This window comes from Salmo salar, unplaced genomic scaffold (assembly GCF_905237065.1).
Source record: "Salmo salar unplaced genomic scaffold, Ssal_v3.1, whole genome shotgun sequence".
NCBI classification, from domain to species: domain Eukaryota; kingdom Metazoa; phylum Chordata; class Actinopteri; order Salmoniformes; family Salmonidae; genus Salmo; species Salmo salar.
In genome coordinates this window covers 46,740-70,806 of record NW_025548401.1, presented here as the reverse complement: position 1 = coordinate 70,806, position 24,067 = coordinate 46,740, and the positions used below count along the sequence as shown (strand labels likewise).

General features: G+C 39.4%; 1 protein-coding gene and 1 long non-coding RNA gene across 2 annotated transcripts; both read left to right on the top strand.

Annotated features, from left to right (window-relative positions):
• Nucleotides 1–18,183: 18,183 nt before the first annotated feature.
• Nucleotides 18,184–20,039, top strand: LOC106591433 (uncharacterized). Its single transcript, XM_045712321.1, has 4 exons — nt 18,184–18,778; nt 18,987–19,364; nt 19,749–19,886; nt 20,026–20,039. Exons 1-4 carry the CDS (start codon nt 18,547–18,549, stop codon nt 20,037–20,039), a joined length of 762 nt encoding a protein of 253 aa, XP_045568277.1. The 5' UTR covers nt 18,184–18,546.
• A 76-nt stretch (nt 20,040–20,115) lies between these two features.
• On the top strand, nt 20,116–20,818 carry LOC123732980 (uncharacterized). The gene is made up of 2 exons (XR_006763551.1): nt 20,116–20,162; nt 20,407–20,818. It is a non-coding gene; the product is annotated as an uncharacterized lncRNA (long non-coding RNA).
• The last annotated feature ends 3,249 nt before the right edge of the window (nt 20,819–24,067 follow it).

Below are 24,067 nucleotides of genomic sequence, written 5' to 3'. Positions count from 1 at the left end.
GTCTGTCTCTCTCTCTATCTGTCTCTCAGGAAGAAGGACCTGTTTTATGCATTGTTGGATATCCGTCAGGAACAGAGGAGACCAAAGAAGAAGAGAGTCCAGAACTCTGACTTCAGTACCTACCTTCAGCCATCAATACCAGCAGAGTGTGAACCTATACACAGTCACATCAATACCAGCAGAGTGAGACCTATACCATCCATCAATACCAGCAGAGTGGAGACCTATACCAGCCATCAATACCAGCAGAGTGAGACCTATACCAGCCATCAATACCAGCAGAGTGTGCGTGCCTGTTCCAGCCATCAATACCTGTCAGAGTGTAGAGACCGATCACACCAAGTCATCACATCCAGCAGAGTGTATGACCTATACCATCCATCAATACCGCATGGCCCTATACCAGTCATCAATACCAGCAGAGTGTGGACCTATGCTTCCATCCATCAATACCAGCAGAGTGTGACCTATACCATCCATCAACCCTCAGCAGAGGGAGACCTATACCAGCCATCAATACCAGCAGAGTGTGAACTGTACCAGCTGTCAATACGGCTCAGCAGAAGTGTGAGACCTATGCCTGATCCATCAATACCAGCAGAGAATGAGCTTACACCATCTGTCAATACCAGCAGAGTGTGGAGACCTATACCATCCATCAATACCAGCAGAGAATGAGACTTTACACCATCTGTCATACCAGCAGAGTGTGAGACCTATACCATCCATCAATGTCCAGCAGAGTGTGACCTATACCAGCCATCAATACCAGCAGAGTGTGAGACATAGGCCCAGCCATCTACCAGCAGGTGTGACCTGTACCAGCTGTCAATACCAGCAGAGTGTGAGACCTATACCATCCATCATACCAGCAGAGAATGCGACTTACACCATCTGTCAATACCAGCAGAGTGTGTGAGACCTATACCAGCCATCAATACCAGCAGAGTGAGACCCCATACCGCTTTCATCAATACCAGCAGAGTGTGAGACCTATACCAACATTGCTGGGAGGACAAGGTGTTAACAACAGTAATTTTGATATTTTTAGATTTACTTAATTTTTAGGGAAAATGTTGTGCTTTTTTGAAAACCCTTTCATGTAAATTGTTTATGTTTTAACTTTTTGTCTGTAACCTTTTTCATAATAATAACAATATTGATTTGAAAATGTTTTTGAAGCTCAGCGAATAATGTTTAAAAGCTCTTGTTATAGTTTTAGTTTGTAATTCTAGGTGTTAAAGTTCATTGTTTTCCATTTGTAAGTGTATTGATATGTATTAATGAGTCTGAATAATTATTGATTCAGTTTAATTAGATGTTATTTCATCATTTATTTGTCTCCCCTAACATCTCTTAGATCACGAGGTGTCAATGTATTTTGTTTGACAAATGCTTCAGCAAACCATTCAGAGCTATCTGGGGGTGTGAATTAGATTTGGAAGGTGTGACTCACAGGTGAATAAGGTGTGGCTTAGAAATAAAGAGGGTGTGGCTTTAGAGGATGACACAGAGATGCCTATACAGAGCATGAAGGCTAAGGGGGTGTGGTTTATATGTTAAGGGGTGTGGTTTGTATGTTAAGGGGTGTTGTTTATGCTATGTTAAGGGGTGTGGTTAATATGTTAAGGGATGTGATTTATATGTTAAGTGGTGTGATCTATATGTTAAAACCTCTTACATCTAGGGATGTTCCGCTAAGCGGAACACCACTCCAATATCTTTGGCGCGAAATACAAACTCCTCGAAAATCCGAAAACGTCCATTTTTCAAACATATGACTATTTTACACCATTTTAAAGACAAGACTCTCCTTTATCTAACCACACTGTCCGATTTGAAAAGGCTTTACAACGAAAGCAATACATTAGATTATGTCAAGCAGAAGTACCCAGCCAGAAATAATCAGACACCCATTTTTCAAAGCTAGCATATAATGTCACAAAACCCAGAAGACAAGCTAAATGCAGCACTAACCTTGATGATCTTCATCAGATGACACACCTAGGACATTATGTTAAAGTACAATTCATGCATGTTTTGTTCAATCGGGTTCACTATTTATATCAAAACCAGCTTTTTACATTAGCATGTGACGCTTCAGAACTAGCATACCCCCGCAAACCTCCGGTGGAATTTACTAAAATTACTCACGATAAACGTTCACAAAAAACATAACAATTATATTAAGAATTATAGATACAGAACTCCTTTGTGGTAATCGGGGTGTCCGATTTTAAAATAGCTTTTCGGTGAACGCACATTTTGCAATATTCTGAGTAGATAGCCTGGCCATCATGGCTAGCTATTTTGGCTTACCCACCAAAAGGTTTAGCACTCACCAAACTCAGATTTACTATAAGAAAAATTGGATTACCTTTTGCTGTTCTTCGTCAGAATGCACTCCCAGGACTTCTACTTTAACAAATGTTGGTTTGGTTCCAAATAATCCATAGTTATATCCAAATAGCGGCGTTTTGTTGTGCGTTCAAGACATTATCCGAAGGATATCTTAGGGTGATGCGCCCAGATCGTAAATCGTGATGCAAAAAGGTCAAAATATTCCATTACCGTACTTCTCAAGCATGTCAAACGCTATTTAAAATCAATTTTTATCTGCGATTTTTCTTGAAAAAAGCGATAATAATTTCCGACCGGAGTCGTTGTTTTTCGTTCCACCAAATACTGAAAATTGGGAAACATGGAGTCGTCTCATGCATGTCGCGCTCAGTGTCATTGTTCTCGGATCGACCACTTACCAAATGCGCTACTGTTTTCAGCCATGGTCTGCAAAGTCATCATTCAACGTTCTAGCGCCTTCTGAGAGCCTATGGAGCATTAGAAAATGTCACGTTACAGCAGAGATCCCCTGTTTTGGATAGAGATGGCAAAGAAGGCCAAGGAAATTGTCACGACAGGGTACTTCGGTACAGAATCATCTTGAGTTTTGGCCTGCCATTTGAGTTCTGTTATACTCACAGACACCATTCAAACAGTTTTAGAAACTTTGGAGTGTTTTCTATCCAAAGCTAATAATTATATGCATATTCTAGTTTCTAGACAGGAGTAATAATCAGATTAAATCGAATTACGTTTTTAATCCGGCCGTGAAAAATACCACTGCCCCTTATCCATAACAGGTTAAAACTATCCTAAATATTGATGCTATACATCATTTGACATGTTTCTACCAACGTAAATATAACTTTTTTTTTGACTTTTCGTGCGTGAGACATTTTTGGCGCGCTTCCTGCATTTATTTACAAAAGTAGTGGACTAAACGCGTGCGAAAAAGGAGATATTTGAACATAAATGATGGACTTTATTGAACAATACAAACATTTATTGTGGAACTGGGATTCCTGGAGTGCATTCTGATAGAAGATCATCAAAGGTAAGTGAATATTTCCTAATGTAATTTTTGTCATTTCTGTTACTCCAAAATGGCGGGTATCTGTTTGGCTTGTTTTGATATCTGAGTACTTACTCGATTTTCAAAATTTGCTATCCCTATTTTTTGAAATCTGAAAGCGGTTCCATTAAGGACAAGTGTATCTGTAATTCTTTGAATAACTGTAGAATATTTTATCCAACGTTTATGATGGGTATTTCTGTAAATTGATGTGCACATTCACGGGAGATTTTTGGAAGCAAAACATTTCTGAACATTACATCAATGTAAAATGCATTTTATATAAATTATTTATCGAGCAAAACATACATTATTATGTAACATGAATCCTAGAGTGCCATCTGATAATCATATGGTTGTTGATTCATTTTAGCTGTGTATTTCTGGTTTTGTGACGCCTCTCCTTGCTTGGAAAATGGCTGTGTGGTTTTTTTCTTGTCTCAAGGCGCTGTCCTAACATAATCCTAATGTTATGCTTTCACCGTAAAGCCTTTTTAAATCGGGACAAAATGTGGTTGGATTAACAAGAAGTGTATCTATAAAATGGATAATAGTTGTATGTTTGAGAAATGTGAATTATGAGATTTTGTTGTTTTGAATTTGCCGCCTGCTATTTCCACTGGCTGTTGAATAGTGTATCCCGCGGGTGGGATGCTAGCGTCCCACATACCCCAGAGAGTTACAGTCTCTAAGTTTAACTTTTCTTAGAGCACTTGAGGTATGGTATTTGGTTTCGACAAATTCTCTGGCAAGGTCATTCAGATGTATTTGCAGGGTGTGGCTTAAAGTTGAAGAGGGTGTGATGACAGATATACATAACCAAAGCTTGGAGGCTAAGGGTGTGATTTATATGTTAAGGGTGTGATTTATATGTTAAGGAGGGTGTGATTTATATGTTAGTGTGATTTCTATATGTTAAGGTGTGTGATTTAAATGTTAAGTGGTGTGGATTTATATGTTATTATATACATTGGGGATGTGATTAAAATGTTAAGGTGTGTGATTTAAATGTATGGCTTTTAAATTGCTTTTTAAAGGAAGGGGTGTGGTTTAGAAGTGAATGGGGTGTGGTTTTAGAGGAAGACAGAGTTGTTGAGTAGAAACACAGCAGTTTCTATGAGTTTCATAAACATGAAGCCCAGGGCTCTTTTAACAGCCTGTTCACTGAAAGCTACCATCCTGTAGGTTTACAACTAGCAACCTTGAATTTGGCACAATAATAATCAGCTTGTTGATAAGAAGAATCAGGTTAAGTTACAACTGGGGGTTGGAGTGAAAACCTACTGGAGGGTAGCTTTCAATAACGGGATTGGAGGCCCTGACGCAGCCTATGGTTGATCATTTTAAATGTTTTCATGTTTCTCAGTAAAGCTTTCAGAAAAAACATATTATCAATAGAGTTACACCTAGTGAAATCAGGTTAATTATACCACATTATCAATAGAGTTACATAGTGAAATCAGGTTAATTATACACAATATCAATAGGTTACATAGTGAAATCAGGTTAATTATACCACAATATCAATAGTTGTCATACAGTGAAATCTGGGATTAATTATACCATCAAAGCAAATAAAAAAATTCGGTATTGCATACACAGTTTTACAGATGTTATCACGTGCAGCTGAAATGCTTGTTTCTAGTTCCAACAGTGCAGCAATATCTGATGATATGACTAGAATACAGTATATATGTACATATGAAGTGGGTAAAAACAGGATGAAACATTATTGACTAGTATTCCATGACTATGTACATAGGGCAGTCACTAAGGTGCAGGGTAGTAAAAAAAGTGTGGGTATAGTACTGAGTAACTATTGTGACAGTCTCTAAGGTGCAGGGTAGAGTACTCGGTGGTGCCCAGACTGGGAAACAGTGTCTAAGATGCACGGTGAGTACCAGGTGGTAGCCGACTGTAGCACAGTGTCTAAGGTGCGGGGTAGAGAAATTTCCGGATGGCTAGTAACAGTGTCTAAGGTGCAGGACATGGTACTGGAGTGGAGGCCCGGCTAGTGATAACTGTTTAACCTCTATGGGCTAGGTGGGCTTAACGGCCCGTTTGGAATCCTGTGGCACGTTATTCAAATCCTTAGATATGCTATTACTTCAATTTTTTAAAAAATATGACTATTTTACACCATTTTAAAGACAGAGACTCTCGTTAATCCAACCACACTGTCTGATTTCAAAAAGGCTTTACAACAAGCAAAACATTAGATTATGTCAACCGGCAGAGTACCCAGCCAGAAATAATCAGACACCCATTTTCAAGCTGGCATATAATGTCTCACTAAACCCAAACCACAGCTAAATATAGCACTAATACCTTTGATGATATTCATCAGATGACACCCTAAGACTTTGTGATGTTATTAATACATGCATGTTTTGTTCCAATCAAGTTCATATTTTTATCAAAACCAGCTTTTTACATTAGCATGTAGACGTTCAGAACCTAGCGAGATTCCCCCCCGAACCTCCGGTGAATTTACTAAATTACTCTCGATAAACGTTCACAAAAAACATAACAATTATATTAAAAATTATAGATACGTAAGAACTCCTTTGTGCAATCGAGTCTTCCGATTTTAAAATAGCTTTTCGGTAACGCACTTTGCACATCTTCTGAATCCTGGGCCATCACTAGCTATTTTGACACCCACCAAATTTAGCACATTTCACCAAACTCGATTTACTATAAGAAAAAAATTGGATTACCTTTGCTGTTCTTCGTCAGAATGCACTCCCGGACTTCTACTTCAATAACAAATGTTGGTTTGGTTCCAAATAATCCCATAGTTATATCCAAATAAGCGGCGATTTGTTGTGCGTTCAAGACATTATCCGCGGTTACGAATGATTCTTTGTAGATCGTATCGTGGACAAAAAGGTCAATATCTTCCATTACCGTACTTCGAAGTCTGTCAACGCTGTTTAAAATCGAATTTTATGCGATTTTTCTTGAAAAATAATATTCCACCGAAGTGGTTGTTCGTTCAAATACTGGAAAATTAAAACATGGAGTCGTCATGCATGCGCCGCTTTTTCAGTGTCATTGTTCTCAGACTCGACCACTTACCAATCGCTGTTTTTCAGCCATGGTCTGCAAAGTCATCATTCAACGTTCTGGCGCCTTCTGAGACTTGGGAGCATTAGAAAATGTCACGTTGCTTGGGCAGATCCCCTGTTTTGGATAGAGATGGCAGGCCAAGAAATTGTCAGATAGGGTACTTCCGGTACAGAATCATCTTAGGTTTTGGCCTGCCATTTGGGTTCCCATTATACTCACAGACACCATTCAAACGAAGTTTTAGAAACTTTGGAGTGTTTTCTATCCAAAGCTAATAATTATATGCATATTCTAGTTTCTGGGCAGGAGTAATAATCAGATTAAATCGGTATCGTTTTTAATCCGGCCGTGAAAATACTGCCCCTATCCATAACAGGTTAAAACATCCTAAATATTGATGCTATACATCGTTTGACATGTTTCTACCAACGTAAATATAACTTTTTTACTTTTCGTGCGTGACATTTTGCCGCGCATTTAGAGTGGACTAAACGCGTGAAAAAAAGGAGATATTTGAACATAAATGATGGACTTTATTGAACAATACAAACATTTATTGTGGAACTTCTGGGATTCCTGGGAGTGCATTCTGATGAAGATCATCAAAGGTAAGTGAATATTTCTAATGTAATTTTTGTCATTTCTGTTGACTCCAAAATGGCGGGTATCTGTTTGGCTTGTTTTGATATCTGAGTACTGTACTCAGATTATTGCAAAATTTGCTATCGCCGTAAAGCTTTTTTGAAATCTGAGAGAGCGGTTCCATTAAGGACAAGTGTATCTGTAATTCTTTGAATAACTGTAGAATATTTTATCAACGTTTATGATGGGTATTTCTGTAAATTGATGTGCTCATTCACCGGAGGTTTTGGGAGGCAAAACATTTCCGAACATTACATCGCCAATGTAAAATGCAGTTTTTGGATATAAATATGAACTTTATCGAGCAAAACATACATGTATTGTGTAACATGAAGTCCTAGGAGTGCCATCTGATGAAGATCATCAAAGGTTAGTGATTAATTTTAGCTGTATTTCTGGTTTATGTGACGCCTCTCCTTGCTTGGAAAATGGCTGTGTGGTTTTTCTTGTCTCGGCGCTGTCCTAACATAATCTAATGTTATGCTTTCGCCTAAAGCCTTTGAAATCGGACAATGTGGTTGGATTAACGAGAAGTGTATCTATAAAATGGGATATAATAGTTGTATGTTTGAGAAATGCGAATTATGAGATTTTTTGTTGTTTTGAATTTGCCGCCCTGCTATTTCACTGGCTGTTGAATAGTGTGTCCCGCGGGTGGGATGCTAGCGTCCCACATACCCCAGAGAGGTTACAGTCTCTAAGTTTAACTTTTCTTAGAGCACGAGGTCATGGTATTTGGTTTGACAAATTCTCTGGCAAGTCATTCAGATGTATTTCAGGGTGTGGCTTAAAGTTTAAGAGGGTGTAGATGACAGATATGCATAACCAAAGCTTGGAGGCTAAGGGGTGTGATTTATATGTTAAGGGTGTGATTTATATGTTAAGGGTGTGATTTATATGTTAAGGGGTGTGATTTATATGTTAAGGGTGTGATTTAAATGTTAAGGTGTGGATTTATATGTTAAGGTGTGTATATGTTAAGGTGTGTGTATTTAAATGTTAAGGGTGTGATTTATATGTTATATATGTTAAGGGTGTGATTAAAATGTATGGGTTTTAAATTGCTTTTAAAGGAAGGGGTGTGGTTTTAGAAGTGAATGGGGTGTGGTTTTAGAGGAAGACAGAGTTGTTGAGTAGAAACACAGCAGTTTCTATGGTTTCATAAACATGAAGCCCAGGGCTCTTTAACCCTGTTCCTGGAAAGCTACCATCCTGTAGGTTTACACTACAACCCTAATTTAGCACAATAATAATCAGCTTGTTGATAAGAAGAATCAGGTTAGTTACAACTGGGGGTTGGAGTGAAAACCTACTGGAGGGTAGCTTTCAATGAACAGGGTTGGAGGGCCTTGACGCAGCCTATGGTTGAACATTTTAAATGTTTTCAATGTTTCTCAGTAAAGCTTTCAGAAAAAATATATTATCAATAGAGTTACATAGTGAAATCAGGTTAATTATACCACATTATCAATAGAGTTACATAGTGAAATCAGGTTAATTATACCACATTATCAATAGAGTTACATAGTGAAATCAGGTTAATTATACCACAATATCAATAGTTACATAGTGAAATCAGGGATTAATTATACCAAATCAAAGCAAATAAAAAAAATTCGGTTGCATACACAGTTTTACAGATGTTATCACGTGCAGCTGAAATGCTTGTTTATAGTTCCAACAGTGCAGCAATATCTGATGATATGACTAGAATACAGTATATATGTACATATGAAGTGGGTAAAACAGGATGGAAACATTATTGACTAGTATTCCATGACTATGTACATAGGGCAGCAGTCACTAAGGTGCAGGGTAGTAAAAATGTCTAAGGTGTGGGGTATAGTACTGAGTGGCTAGTGACAGTCTCTAAGGTGCAGGGTAGAGTACTCGGTGGTAGCCGACTAGAAACAGTGTCTAAGATGCACGGTAGAGTACCAGGTGGTAGCCGACTAGTAACGTGTCTAAGGTGCAGGGTAGAGTACCGGATGGCTAGTAACAGTGTCTAAGGTGCAGGACATGGTACTGAGTGGAGGCCGGCTAGTGATAACTGTTTAACCTCTATGGGCTAGGTGGGACCTACTCAACAGCCAGTTGAATCCTGTGGCACGTTATTCAAATCCTTAGATATGCTATTACTTCAATTTTTAAAAAATATGACTATTTTACACCATTTTAAAGATAAGACTCTCGTTAATCTAACCACACTGTCCGATTTCAAAAAGGCTTTACAACGAAAGCAAAACATTAGATTATGTCAGCAGAGTACCCAGCCAGAAATAATCAGACAACCATTTTTCAAGCTAGCATATAATGTCACATAAACCCAAACCACAGCTAAATATAGCACTAACCTTTGATGATATTCATCAGATGACAACCCTAGGACATTATGTTATACAATACATGCATGTTTTGTTCAATCAAGTTCATATTTATATCAAAAACCAGCTTTTTGCATTAGCATGTGACTAGCATGTGACTAGCATTCCCACCGAACACTGCCGGTGAATTTACTAAATTACTCACGATAAACGTTCACAAAAAAGCATAACAATTATTTTAACCTCTTACATCTAGACATTCCGCTAGCGGAACACCTGCTCCAATATCCAATGATAGGCGTGGCGCGAATTACAAATTCCTCAAAAATACAAAAACTTCAATTTTTCAAACATATGACTATTTCACAGCATTTTAAAGACAAGACTCTCCTTTATCTAACCACACTGTCCGATTTCAAAAAGGCTTTACAGCGAAAGCAAAACATTAGATTATGTCAGCAGAGTACCAAGCCAGAAATAATCAGACACCCATTTTTCAAGCTAGCATATAATGTCACAAAGACCCAGAAGACAGCTAAATGCAGCACTAACCTTTGATGATCTTCATCAGATGACAACCCTAGGACATTATGTTATACAATACATGCATGTTTTGTTCAATCAAGTTCATATTTATATCAAAAAACAGCTTTTTACATTAGCATGTGACGTTCAGAACTAGCATACCCCCCGCAAACTTCCGGGGAATTTGCTAACAATTTACTAAATTACTCACGATAAACATTCACAAAAAGCATAACAATTATTTTAAGAATTATAGATACAGAACTCCTCTATGCACTCGATATGTCCGATTTTAAAATAGCTTTTTGGTGAAAGCACATTTTGCAATATTCTAAGTACATAGCCCAGCCACCACTATGGGCTAGCTATTTAGACACCCGGCAAGTTTAGCACTCACCAATATCAGATTTACTATTATAATAGTTTGATTACCTTTTGTTGTCTTCGTCAGAATGCACTCCCAGGACTGCTACTTCAATAACAAATGTTGGTTTGGTCCAAAATAATCCATCGTTATATCCGAATAGCGGCGTTTTGTTTGTGCGTTCAAGACACTATCCGAAAGGGTAAATAAGGGTGACGAGCAAGGTGCAATTCGTGACAAAAAATTCTAAATATTCCATTACCGTACTTGAAGCATGTCAACCGCTGTTTAAAATCAATTTTTATGCCATTTTTCTCATAAAAAAGTGATAATATTCCGACCGGGAATCTGCGTTTAGGTAAACAGACGAAAGAAAATAAAGCATTCGGGTCGACTCGGGCACACGCCTAAGCGCATAGTACTCTGATCGGCCACTTGCCAAAAGCGATAATGTGTTTCTGCCAGAGGCTGCCTCGATATCGTTCAGCTTTTTCCCGGGCTCTGAGAGCCTATGGGAGCCGTAGGAAGTGTCACGTTAGAGCAAAGATCCTCAGTCTTCAATAAAAAGAGCCAAGATGAAACACAACTTCTCAGACAGGCCACTTCCTGCATGGAATCTTCTCAGGTTTTGGCCTGCCATTTGAGTTCTGTTATACTCACAGACATCATTCAAACAGTTTTAGAAACTTTAGGGTGTTTTCTATCCAAAGCCAATAATTATATGCATATTCTAGTTACTGGGCAGGAGTAGTAACCAGATTAAATCGGGTACGTTTTTTATCAGGCCGTGTCAATACTGCCCCCTAGCCCTAACAGGTTAATATAACCTATCATCTAGTCCCCTGGATACAGTTACTACCAACTACGTGTTGTTTTAATATGATCTTTAAAAGCTTCAGAACATGTTCACCACCAGAGGAACATGGACTTTACTGGATGTTCACACATGAAACAAGGAACACATTTTTACCAATTAAAATCCAAGTGGTGACCTTAGTCCCACAGTAGTAGAGTCCCAGGTCATGCCCCTTCGTTGGGAGGATGGTCAACAGTAGTAGACCACCTTTACTCCACACAAAGAGTTGCAAACAAATATCTCCCTCGCCTTCCATTTTTGGCAAATTTGAACATAATTCTATCCTCCTGATTCCTGCTTACAAGCAAAAACTAAAGCAGGAAACACGAGTGACTCGGTCAATAAAAAGTGATCAGATGAAGCAGATGTTATTAAGCTACAGGACTGTTTTGCACAGACTGGATTATGTTCTGGGATTCTTACGATGGCATTGAGGAGTACATCACATCAGTCACTGGCTTCATCAATAAGTGCATCGATGGTGTCATCCCCACATTGACTGTACGCACATACCCCAGCCAGTAGCCATGGATTACAGGCAACATCCGCACTGAGCTGAAGGGTAGAGCTGATGCTTTCAAGGACGGGACTCTAATCCTGACGCATATAATCAAATCAAATTAAATGTATTTATATAGCCCTTCTTACATCAGCTGATATCTCAAAGTGCTGTACAGAAACATATAAGACATCCCGCTATGCCCTCCGACAAACCATAAAACAGCCAAAGCATCAATACAGGACTAAGATTGAGTCATACTACACTGGCGCCGATGCTCGTCGGATGTGACAAGACTTGCAAACTATTACAGACTACAAAAGGAAGCAAAGCTTTGAGCTGCCCAGTGACAGAAGCTTTCCAGACAAGCTAAATTACTTTTACGCTTGCTTCGAGGCAAGCAACACCCGAAACATGCATGAGAGCATCAGCTGTTCCGGACGACTGTGTTCACGCTCTCTGTAGCCGAAGTGAGTAAGACCTTTAAACAGGTCAACCTTCAAAAGGCCGCAGGGCCAGACTGATTACCAGGAACTCTGAGCTTGTGCTGACCAACTCGCAAGTGTCTTCACTGACATGTTCAACCTGTCCCTGACTGAGACTGTAATACCAACATATTTCAAGCAGACCACCATAGTCCCTGTGCCCAAGAACACTAAGGTAACCTGCCTAAATGACTACCGACCCATAGCACTCACACCTATAGCCATGAAGGTCTTTGAATGGATGGTCATGGCTCACATCAACATCATTATTCCAGAAACCCTAGACCCATTCCAAATTGCATTCAACCCCATAGTGCCCTCAAAGCTCATCACTAAGCTAAGGACCCTGGGACTAAAAACTTCCCTCTGCAACTGGATCCTGAACTTCCTGATGGGCCGACCTCAGGTGGTAATGGTAGGTAAAAACACATCTGCCACGCTGATCCACAACACGGGGGGCCCTCCTGTTCTCCCTGTGCACTCGTCCCTGGCCATGCAGTCATAACTCCAACACCATCATTAAGTTTGCAGATGACACAACAGTGGTAGGCCTGACAGACCAAGACAGTCTCTGAAGAGGGAACGACAAAGCCTATTCCCCCCCAGGAGACTGAAAAGATTTGGCATGGGTCTTCAGATCGTCAAAAAAGTTATACTGCTGCACCATCGAGAACATCCTGACTGGTTGCATCACATCCTGGTATGGCAACTGTTTGGCCCCCGACCGCAAGGCACTACAGAGGGCAAGGCGTATGGCCCAGTACATCACTGGGGCCAAACATCCTGCCATCCAGGACCTCTAAACCAGGTGGTGTCAGATGAAGGCCCTAAAATGTTCAAAGACTCCACCCACCCTAGTCATAGACTGTTCTCTCTGCTACCACATGGCACGCGGTAACGGAGCGCCAAGTCTAGGTCCGAAAGGCTTCTTAACAGCTTCTACCCCCAAGCCAAAAGACTCCTGAACATCTAATCAAATGGCTGCCCATACTATTTGCATTGCCCCCCTCCCCCTCCCCCCTTTTTACGCTGCTGCTTCTCTCTGTAAATAATCTATGCATAGTCCCTTTAACTCTACCTACATGTACATTATACCTCAATTACCTTGACTAACCAGTGCCCCCTCACATTGACTCTCTACCGGTACCCCATGTACAGTATATAGCCTCGCTAATGTAATTTCACTGCTGCTCTTTAATTATTTGTTATTTTCTACTTAAAGCTTATTTTTCTTAAAACTGCATTGTTGATTATGGGTTTATAAGTAAGCATTTCACTGTTATATTTGGGCATGTGACTGTTGGGTTAGGTTCCTTGTTCCTTGTCAATCATTGACTTATTGTTGTTGCCGGGTAGGTTCCTTGTTCCTTGTCAATCATTGGCTTATTGGTGAAATCAGCAGTCTGACAATATCATCTTTAAGTAAATTAATCAAACCTTCATTAATGCATTTGCAGACAGCTAACAGCTATCAATGGAAACACATCATGTATGTTTCAGAGTAAGTTCTGCACCCCACCTAAAGGGACAGCTGATTATATACATGTGATCACTCCCTGGTGGTATAATCACCAACGTCAGTGTATGTGTGCAGCAGTAAACTGAGGTTACCTTATAAAGTAACCTAGTACAGTAGCTTCTCTGAATTCATTAGCATTGTCCACTGTCACACAAGATCAACATGTCAAAACCAGACAGTGGTTACTTCTCTTTATCTAGTTTCAGTCTGACTCAGACCCAGCCTGCAAGCACACTCTCACAACAGCCAGGGCTTAACCACAAAGACTAATATACATGCTTGTTCAACATATAGTGGCAGAGTTTTAGACACATAGCAACAGTATCTATTATAAGGCCTGCAGCAAAACATATGAATCTTAAAGTCCCTTTAATACATAATGGGGAGGGTCTCTGTATTTCCGTGTTAACGACTAGATGTACTTTACCATGAAAGGACATACAAGCAGCGATTGGTTTGATCGAGTGGAACGTTTTCAGCTCGTGGTCCTTTTCTCTGAAACCCATGTTGTGTGACATGAAGGAGGATTGTCTAGCATCGAGGTAAACCGGTTTGGAAAATATTCAGCTTCTTTTCTGTGGTCGTTGTAGATAGCAACACCTAGTCAAGTCAACCTGCTGCAACATCATCAAACACAACATGAAGAACCAAACACTAATGATGATGTAACTGTTGACCCTTGAATGAGAAGACACTTCTGACAGAGACCTATCATGAGACAGAGACCTATCATGTGACAGAGACCTATCATGTGACAGAGACCTATCATGTGACAGAGACCTATCATGTGACAGAGACCTATCATGTGACAGAGACCTATCATGTGACAGAGACCTATCATGAGACAGAGGCTTATTGTTGGCCTCTATAGCTGTAGCCTGCCAGTATTAATGTTTGATTTATCAAATTATGAACATCCAGTAATCATAACATTTAAATCTCAACATAATATGTATGAGCTAATTGAGGCATCCCAAAATGTAGTATTTATCCACAAAACATCTTGGCAACAAATAGGACATAGAAAAAGTGAGAAACGCCCTCAGTGTGAAATGTGAGTTCATCATCAGGAGAATAGCTGCACCATGGCAACAGAAACAGGAAGTAAGTGTGGGTTTCCAATGTGGTGAGTGTGTCTTCTCAGACAATCATGACTAGTTCTTAAATGAGTACTGGAATTCCAACATCATAATATCAGACTGATCAACATTAGTAGTGGTCAATGTATGTACATGTTTACATGTGTTTATATGTATATATATATATAAGGACTATGCATGATATACAATCATATGGACACACCCCCATATACCCAACTCACACACACATACCCACACAAATATATATATGTATATACACACTGTCATGACGTTGGCCTGTGGGTAAGGTTTATGACCCCCCCCCCATAAATACCTTTCTCCCTTCCCCTCTCTGACCCTACTGAAGGACTTGAATAGCCTGTGTTAAATATAGAGAGTCTGGGAACATCAAACAAATGGGGAAAAGGAACCATATTTTGGTAATAAAACCAGTTGGAAATATGCTTTAGAACGTAATGAGTATGGATTTCATTTCAGTTGTCATCTGAGACATTATGACTGATGACAGGACGACATAAACTGTACCTGGGAAAGTATCCACCCTCTAGTTATCAGAGTCACATGGAATTGTTATGCAATTGAAATGTTTGATATTGAAATTGTTTGTTAGGAGATTAAATGTAATTTTAGCTTCCAAATGAGAGAATTGGGTTTTCATAAGGAAAGTGCCCTGCTTGATCAGTGGCCCAACCCTGTGAAGAGACAGGGGTTATAAACGATGAAACACCTCCCTCCCCCTCTCCACTATATAAGCCTCTGACGAAAAGATAACCAGGTTGTTCCAGTACGGGAGGTCTGCAGCCTCTACGTTAGAAGGACACACATGTCAAGGACAGAACTAAGCCAACCTCGGCGTGAGCTATGGTATGAACTGGTATGAACTTTGAGCTTATTCACTACAGAAGTGCTACTTCCTAGCCGTTGAGTTAGCAGCGGCCGCTGTAGACGTGGGCTAGGAAAAGACGGATGACCGATCCAGTCTAACAGACGGACGAAGATACCACCACGTATCCAATTTACCACCAGAGACATTCTTCCGAGTATAGGAAGATCTGTTGGCCAACCCGGCCAGCATCTACGACCAATCTACCAAAGCGCAGCTCAGAGTAAATATTTATTGCATTTTCCTTTTCCAAATGGGCGGTAATTTAGAATGCATAAGATAATATATTTACGATAGCATAGCTGCTGTATCTGTGTTCCTAAATCTTCCCGCTCTTTCATTCAAGCCCAACCCCCTTTCCTCTGTGTAACCAGGTTCCGTCCACCAGGACGTTTTCTGTATGACATCATTTGATTCTGTGTATATGTAATTCTGTGTGATTAGTTTAGGTATTTAGTAAATAAATAATTTAACCCAATTTTGTATTGCTGATTCAACTTGTTAGCCAGGGTTCGTGAAGATAGCCAAGAATTTACAACTTTCATTATGAGACTGAAAATAAGACAAGGGTTAATATTGACTGTTATCGATGTAAAATATTACAAAGTATTTTAAGAGTTTATTCGGAAGATAACGGCTCTATAAACGTTCTTCCGTGGTGCCCCGACTTTCTAGTTAATTACATTTACATGATTCGCTTAATCAGGTAATATTAATTACAGAGAAATCATTTTATAAGTTAGCATGTCATATCACTTAATTCGGCATAGCCAAAGACACGACAACACATACATATATGTATGTATGTGTGATACTGTTAAAGGTGTGTCCATATGATTGTATATCATGCATAGTCCTTTTTGTGTTGTTGCTACTCTGATACTGTTACTGACAGACCCAGCTACTCTGATACTGTTACTGACAGACCCAGCTACTCTGACACTGTTAATGACAGACCTAGCTACTCTGATACTGTTACTGACAGACCCAGCTACTCTGATACTGTTACTGACAGACCCAGCTACTCTGACACTGTTACTGACAGACCCAGCTACTCTGATACTGTTACTGACAGACCCAGCTACTCTGATACTGTTACTGACAGACCCAGCTACTCTGATACTGTTACTGACAGACCCAGCAACTCTGATACTGTTACTGACAGACCCAGCTACTATGATACTGTTACTGACAGACCCAGCTACTCTGATACTGTTACTGACAGACCCAGCTACTCTGATACTGTTACTGACAGACCCAGCTACTCTGATACTGTTACTGACAGACCCAGCTTCTCTGACACTGTTACTGACAGACCCAGCTACTCTGATACTGTTACTGACAGACCCAGCTACTCTGATACTGTTACTGACAGACCCAGCTACTCTGATACTGTTACTGACAGACCCAGCTACTCCGATACTGTTACTGACAGACCCAGCTACTCTGATACTGTTACTGACAGACCCAGCTACTCTGATACTGTTACTGACAGACCCAGCTACTCTGATACTGTTACTGACAGACCCAGCTACTCTGATACTGTTACTGACAGACCCAGCTACTCTGATACTGTTACTGACAGACCCAGCTACTCTGACACTGCTCCTCAGACCTGAAACCCAGGCCCCCCTTAACCCCTCCCATACAGAGCAGCAGCACTAGCTGAGTAAACCACAACCACACACATAGTGATATATGAACCCACACATATGTTTTCACAAATGTGAACAGATCTACACACATGTAAACACATGTAAACATATACATACATCGACCACTACTGACGTTGATAAGTCTGATATTATGATGTTGGTGTTACAGTACTCATATAAGAGCTAGTCACTGATTGGCCAAGAGGACACACTCAGTACACAGGAATACCACACTGACTTCCTGTTGTTGTTGTCATGGTGCTGTCATTCAGCCTGAGGAAGAGAGTCCAAACATTGTTATTACAAGTTCATTTGTCACATATATCTCTCCCCTTCACACATATTGACTAGAGTGTGGATGTTAACTGATTGGCCACTGTTCATTGATAAACACAGAGATCATTCATCAGATGGGATAAAAACAACTGTTTAACACTGGGTATATAGCACATCCTCCAATGCATCTTGGGTATTGAAGTTTACTATTATCACCACCATAGTTTAGTGTTCCAAATAAAATGGTCAACAATGAAAAATAACACTATCTCTATTCACTAATTAAAAGTCAGTTTTAAAACTTGCTAGTTGAATGCTATATATTCATGAATGCTAATTGGCTATATATATGAGACAATATACCACAGGTACAATGCAAACAACTTATTTACTGTTCTAATTATGTTTGGTAACCTGTTTATAACAGCAATATGGCACCTTGGGTGGTTGTGGTATATGGCCAATATATCACAGCTAATGGCTGTATCCAGGAACTCTGTGTTAAAGGTCTAAAGGTCTACTTTAGGTCTAACATTAGACCTACTTCCTGACTACAGGTATAAAGGTCTACTTTAGGTCTAACATTAGACCTACTTCCTGACTACAGGTATGAAGGTCTACTTTAGGTCTAACATTAGGACTACTTCCTGACTACAGATATAAAGGTCTACTTTAGGTCTAACATTAGGGCTACTGCCTGATTACAGTTATAAAGGATTATAGGTCTATTAGCCTATTTTTAGCCTCTGTATAAGTGTATTTTCTGGTTTAAAGGTTAACTCAGTCATCAAAATGTGTGGTTGTTTCTTCGTAATGTCTATAGGTCTCTTAAGGTGTTGCTATCTAAGGTGAACACCTCAAAGAAGCTGAATAATTTCCATTAACTTCACATTATTGTGAAACCTGTTTACCTCTATGCTAGACCCTCCCCTTAATGTCACACGAAAAGGTTTTCAGGGAAAAGGACCACAGGCTGAAAACCTTCCACTCGATCGAACCAATCGCTGCTCGTATGTCCTTTCATGGTATAGTACATCTAATCATGAACACAGAAATACACAGCAAAGACCTTTTTACTCAAAGACCCAGCTACTCTCTGACAGTCACCATCAGACCATCAGACCGCAACATGGACAGGCTGTGTGTCACCCTGATTGCATTCTTATGTGAGTAACTGTTTTACTTGGTCTTATAGCTGGATGAAAGCTGATTTCTTGATGTGGTTTTATGGTTGACCAGATGTCTTATCTTATTATTGTGATTTTGTGTGGACTGTGGTAAAGACATGACATTTACATTTTCATGTGGAGAAGTTTATGATGTCAAAGTGACATTCTGTGATTCATCCAAACACTGTTCCTCTGCTACCTGTAGGTGCTGTTTCCTCCAGTCAGGATGGGATCTCTGCAGCAGAGGTGGAGATGAAAGTCAGACCAGGAGACAACATCACTCTCTACTGTGACTGTAACATAACTTCTGGAATATACATAATGTGGTATAGGAACTGTTCTCACAAGTACCAGCCTCCTCTTGTTATTTTAACTAAGTTTTTAAGTTCCATCTCTCTCCCTGGATTTAATGTGTTATGGAACCCCTCTAACATCTCCTATGATCTACTGATTGAGAACATCACTGAATCTGACCTGGCACTCTACTACTGTGGGACTGTGAAGTACAAGTTTCAAGAAGGAAAACGAATGAAATATAAAGAGTTGGTCCACTGTGGAAACATCACCACTAGGATTTCACTTGGTAAGAACAGTTATTATTCTGTCTTTATCTTCCTGCTGTATCTTTGGTATTGGTTTCCTTGAATGAGAGTTACGCCAAAGTAAATGTATCTTATTTTGTATCAACCCTCTGAGACTAATCTAAACTCATAAAATGTCCCCTCAAACTGATGTTTAACCAACCAAGAGTCATGACTAACAATAGATTATTGAGAAGGTCTTGATTGTTTCTAAGAGTGTAGTTCTGTTTCTGTTTAATGTTTTGTCCAGAAACCAGTCCTCCTGAGCCCTCTTCCTCCTCCCCTCCTCCTGTAGACTGTGGGCGAAAAAAAGATTCTCAATGAATTTCTTAATGTTTTCTTGTGTTTATGTCCAGAAACCAGTCCTCCTGCCAGTCTATGTCCAGAAACCAGTCCTCCTGAGCCATCCTCATCCTCCCCTCCTCCTGTAGACTGTGGTCTGTGTTGGATGTTGCTGTTCAGTCTGTGTCCTGTGTCTGCTCTCCTCTTCTCTGCCTGCGTCTACTCCTTCTATAGAACAACAGGTACACTGACTCTCTCACTCTCTGTCAGGATTGACTTTTTCACTCATTCATGTTTTAAGTCTGGGTACTCCTAATCAATCTTACCTATTATTTAAATAATTACCTACGTTTTAAGCCTTTGTTTTTTTTAATCATTTAGACCGCAATATTTAAACATCTACCAACTTTAAACTGAACTATCCTAGTTTGACCTCAACTTGGTGTTTTAATGATGCTAACTCTTCCTCTGCAGCTCCAACTGAGACTCAGGTTCCTCTGAACAGGACTTCAACCAGGGTAAGTGACAGCAGAGAGCAGACTACTGTCAAAGTGGGTATTGTAGTTTTATTTTGGGAAGCCATCTTAATTTGAAGTCCATGTGTTTGGTAACCCAGTATTATTGAAATTGTATTTTAAATGGCAGATATAGTCATAAAAAACAGAAGGTAAAAAGTAACAATACATAATGTATAATCCTAATGTATGATGATAAATCATTAATATTAACAGATTATTATTATCTCTCGCGCTCATACTTCAGAACATACACATCTATCAATACCAACAGTGTGAGACCTATACCAGTCATCAATACCAGCAGAGTGAGACCTATACCAGCCATCAATACCAGCAGACTGATACCATTACCATCCATCAATACCAGCAGAGTGTGAGACCTATACCAATGTAGCTGGGAGGGCATTATTTTTAAGAGTTACTTAATTTTTTTTAACCTTTTCATACAAGTGATTTATTTTTAAACTTTTGTCTGTAACCTTTTAATAATAATAACAATAGTGATTTAGAAAATGTGGTTAAGATCAGGGAATAATGGTTAAATAGCTGTTGTTACAGTCTTAGTTTGTAATTCTAGGTGTTAAAGTTCATTGTTTTCCATTTGTAAGTGTATTGATATGTGTTAATGTAGCTGAATAAATATTGATTCAGTTTAATTACATTTTATTTGATTATTTATTTGTCTCCCCTTAACTTCTCTAAGAGCGTGAGGTCATTATATTTGGTTTGACAAATGCTCCAGCAAACCAATCAGAGCAATTTGAGGGTGTGGGTAGATGTGAAGGGTTGAGACTTTGGTGAAGAAGGTGTGGCTTAGAAATAAAGAGGGTGTGGCTTTAGAGGATGACTGAGATGCATATAAAGAGCATGGAGGTTAAGGGATGTGACGTATATGTTAAGGGTGTGATTTATATGTTAAGGGGTGTGATTTATATGTTAAGGGGTGTGATTTATATGTTAAGGGGTGTGATTTATATGTTAAGAGGTGTGATTTAAATGTTAAGGGGTGTGGTTTATATGTTAAGGTGTTATTTAAATGTTAAGGGGTGTGGTTTATATGTTAAGGGGTGTAATTTATATGTTAAGAGGTGTGATTTAAATGTTAAGGGGTGTGGTTTATATGTTAAGGTGTGTGGTTTATATGTTAAGGTGTGAATTAAATGTTAAGTGGGGTGGTTTATATGTTAAGAGGTGTGATTTATATGTTAAGAGATGTGATTTATATGTTAAGGAGTGTGATTTCTATGTTAAGGAGGAAATGTATATGTTAAGGGGTGTGATTTATATGTTAAGAGGTGTGATTTAAATGTTAAGGGGTGTGGTTTATATGTTAAGGTGTGTGGTTTATATGTTAAGGGGTGTAATTTATATGTTAAGAGGTGTGATTTAAATGTTAAGGGGTGTGGTTTAAATGTTAAGGGGTGTGGTTTAAATGTTAAGGGGTGTGGTTTATATGTTAAGGGGTGTAATTTATATGTTAAGGTGTGATTTAAATGTTAAGGGGTGTGGTTTAAATGTTAAGAGGTGTGGTTTATATGATAAGAGGTGTGATTTAAATGTTAAGAGGTGTGGTTTTAGTGGAATACAGAGTTGTTGAGTAGAACCAGAGTAGTTTCTATGGTTTCATAAACATGAAGCCCAGGTCTCTTTAACACTGTTCCTGGAAACCTACAGGATGGTAGTTTTTCACTCCAACCCTAATCTAGCACAAATAATAATTAGCTCGTTGATAAACTGATTCGGGTTAGTTACAACTGGGGTTGGATATCCCTGACCCTGTATATGGTTGAACATTTTAAGTTTTAAATGAAGCTCCGTGAAGCTTTCAGTGAAAGCACATTATCGATAGAGTTACATAGTGAAACCAGATTAATTATACTACATTATCAATGGAGTTACATAGTGAAATCAGGTGAATTATACCACATCATTAGAGTAACATAGTGAAATCAGGTTAATTATACCACATTATCAATAGAGTTACATAATGTAATCAGGTTAATTATACTACATTATAGATAGAGTTACATAGTGAAATCAGGTTGATTATACAACAAAACAGTAGTCTCTGAAAAAGCATGATTTAATTCCAGAAGTTAACCATTAGATGTATTTTCACCAAATACTAATCATACATGAAAAGTAGATAATTTCATCTGAATGAAGAGCAGATATAACAGAAAGTGCATGTTCAATCTATTAAAAGTAGAAAATAAATGTAAAAACTTTGAATGTTACCAAATTAACCTTTTGGTGACACTTCCTTAGTGGTTGGCATTTTCTGATTAATATCTGCATTTTTCCCAGATCAGATTACCACAGTAGAACAGTCCCAGATCAGATCATCACACTAGTACAGTCCCATGTCAGATTACCACAGTAGTACAGTCCCAGGTCAGATTACCACAGTAGACAAGTCCCAGTTTTAGATTAGCACAGTAGTACAGTCCCAGGTCAGATTACCACAGTAATACAGTCCAAGGTCAGATTACCACAGTAGTAGAGTCCCAGGTCAGATTACTACAGTAGTACAGTCCCAGGTTTAGATTACTACAGTAGTACAGTCCCAGGTTAGATTACCACAATAAAAAAGTCCAAGGTCACATTACCACAGTAACACAGTCCCAGGTCAGATAACCACAGTAGTACAGTCCCGGGTCAGATTACTACAGTAGAACAGTCACAGGTCAGATTACCACAGTACTAGAGTGCCAGGCCAGATTACCACAGTAGGACAGTCACCAGTCTGGTTTCCAAAGTACTACACTCCCAGGTCAGGTTACTACAGTATTAGAGTCCCAGGTGAGATTACCACAGTAGTAGAGTCCCAGGTCAGGTTACCACAGTAGTACATTCCCAGGCAGATTACTACAGTAGTACAGACCCAAGTTAGATTACGACAGTAGTACAGTCCCAGGTTAGATTACCACAATAAAAAAGTCCAAGGTCAGATTACCACAGTAACACAGCCCCAGGTCAGATAACCACAGTAGTACAGTCCCGGGTCAGATTACCACAGTAGAACAGTCATAGGTCAGATTACCACAGTACTAGAGTCCCAGGTCAGATTACCACAGTTGCAGAGTCCCAGGTCAGATTACCACAATAGGACAGTCACCAGTCTGGTTTCCAAAGTACTACACTCCCAGGTCAGGTTACTACATTATTAGAGTCCCAGGTGAGATTACCACAGTAGTAGAGTCCCAGGTCAGGTTACCACAGTAGTACATTCCCAGGCAGATTACTACAGTAGTACAGACCCAAGTTAGATTACCACAGTAGTAGAGTCCCAGGTCAGATTACCACAGTAGACCAGTCCCAGGTCAGATTACCACAGTAGTACAGTCCCTGGTCAGATTACCACAGCAGTAGAGTCCCAGGTCAGATTACCACAGTGGAACCGTCCCAGGTCAGATAACCATAGTAGTACAGTACCGGGTAAGATTACCACATTAGAACAGTCACCGGTCTAAATTCCAAATTAGTACAGTCCCAGGTCAGGTTACTACAATATTTCAGTCATAATGTCCTAGGGTTGTCATCTGATGAAGATCATCAAAGGTTAGTGCTGCATTTAGCTGTCTTCTGGGTTTTTGTGACATTATATGCTAGCTTGAAAAATGGGTGTCTGATTATTTCTGGCTTGGTACTCTGCTGACATAATCTAATGTTTTGCTTTCGTTGTAAAGCCTTTTTGAAATCGGACAGTGTGGTTAGATTAACGAGAGTCTTGTCTTTAAATAGCTATAAAATAGTCATATGTTTGAGAAATTGAAGTAATAGGATTTTTAAGGTATTTGAAAATCGCACCACTGGATTAGACTGGCTGTTGCGTAGGTGGGACGAATTCGTCCCGCCTAGCCCAGAGAGGTTAAACAGCGTTTGACATGCTTCGAAGTACGGTA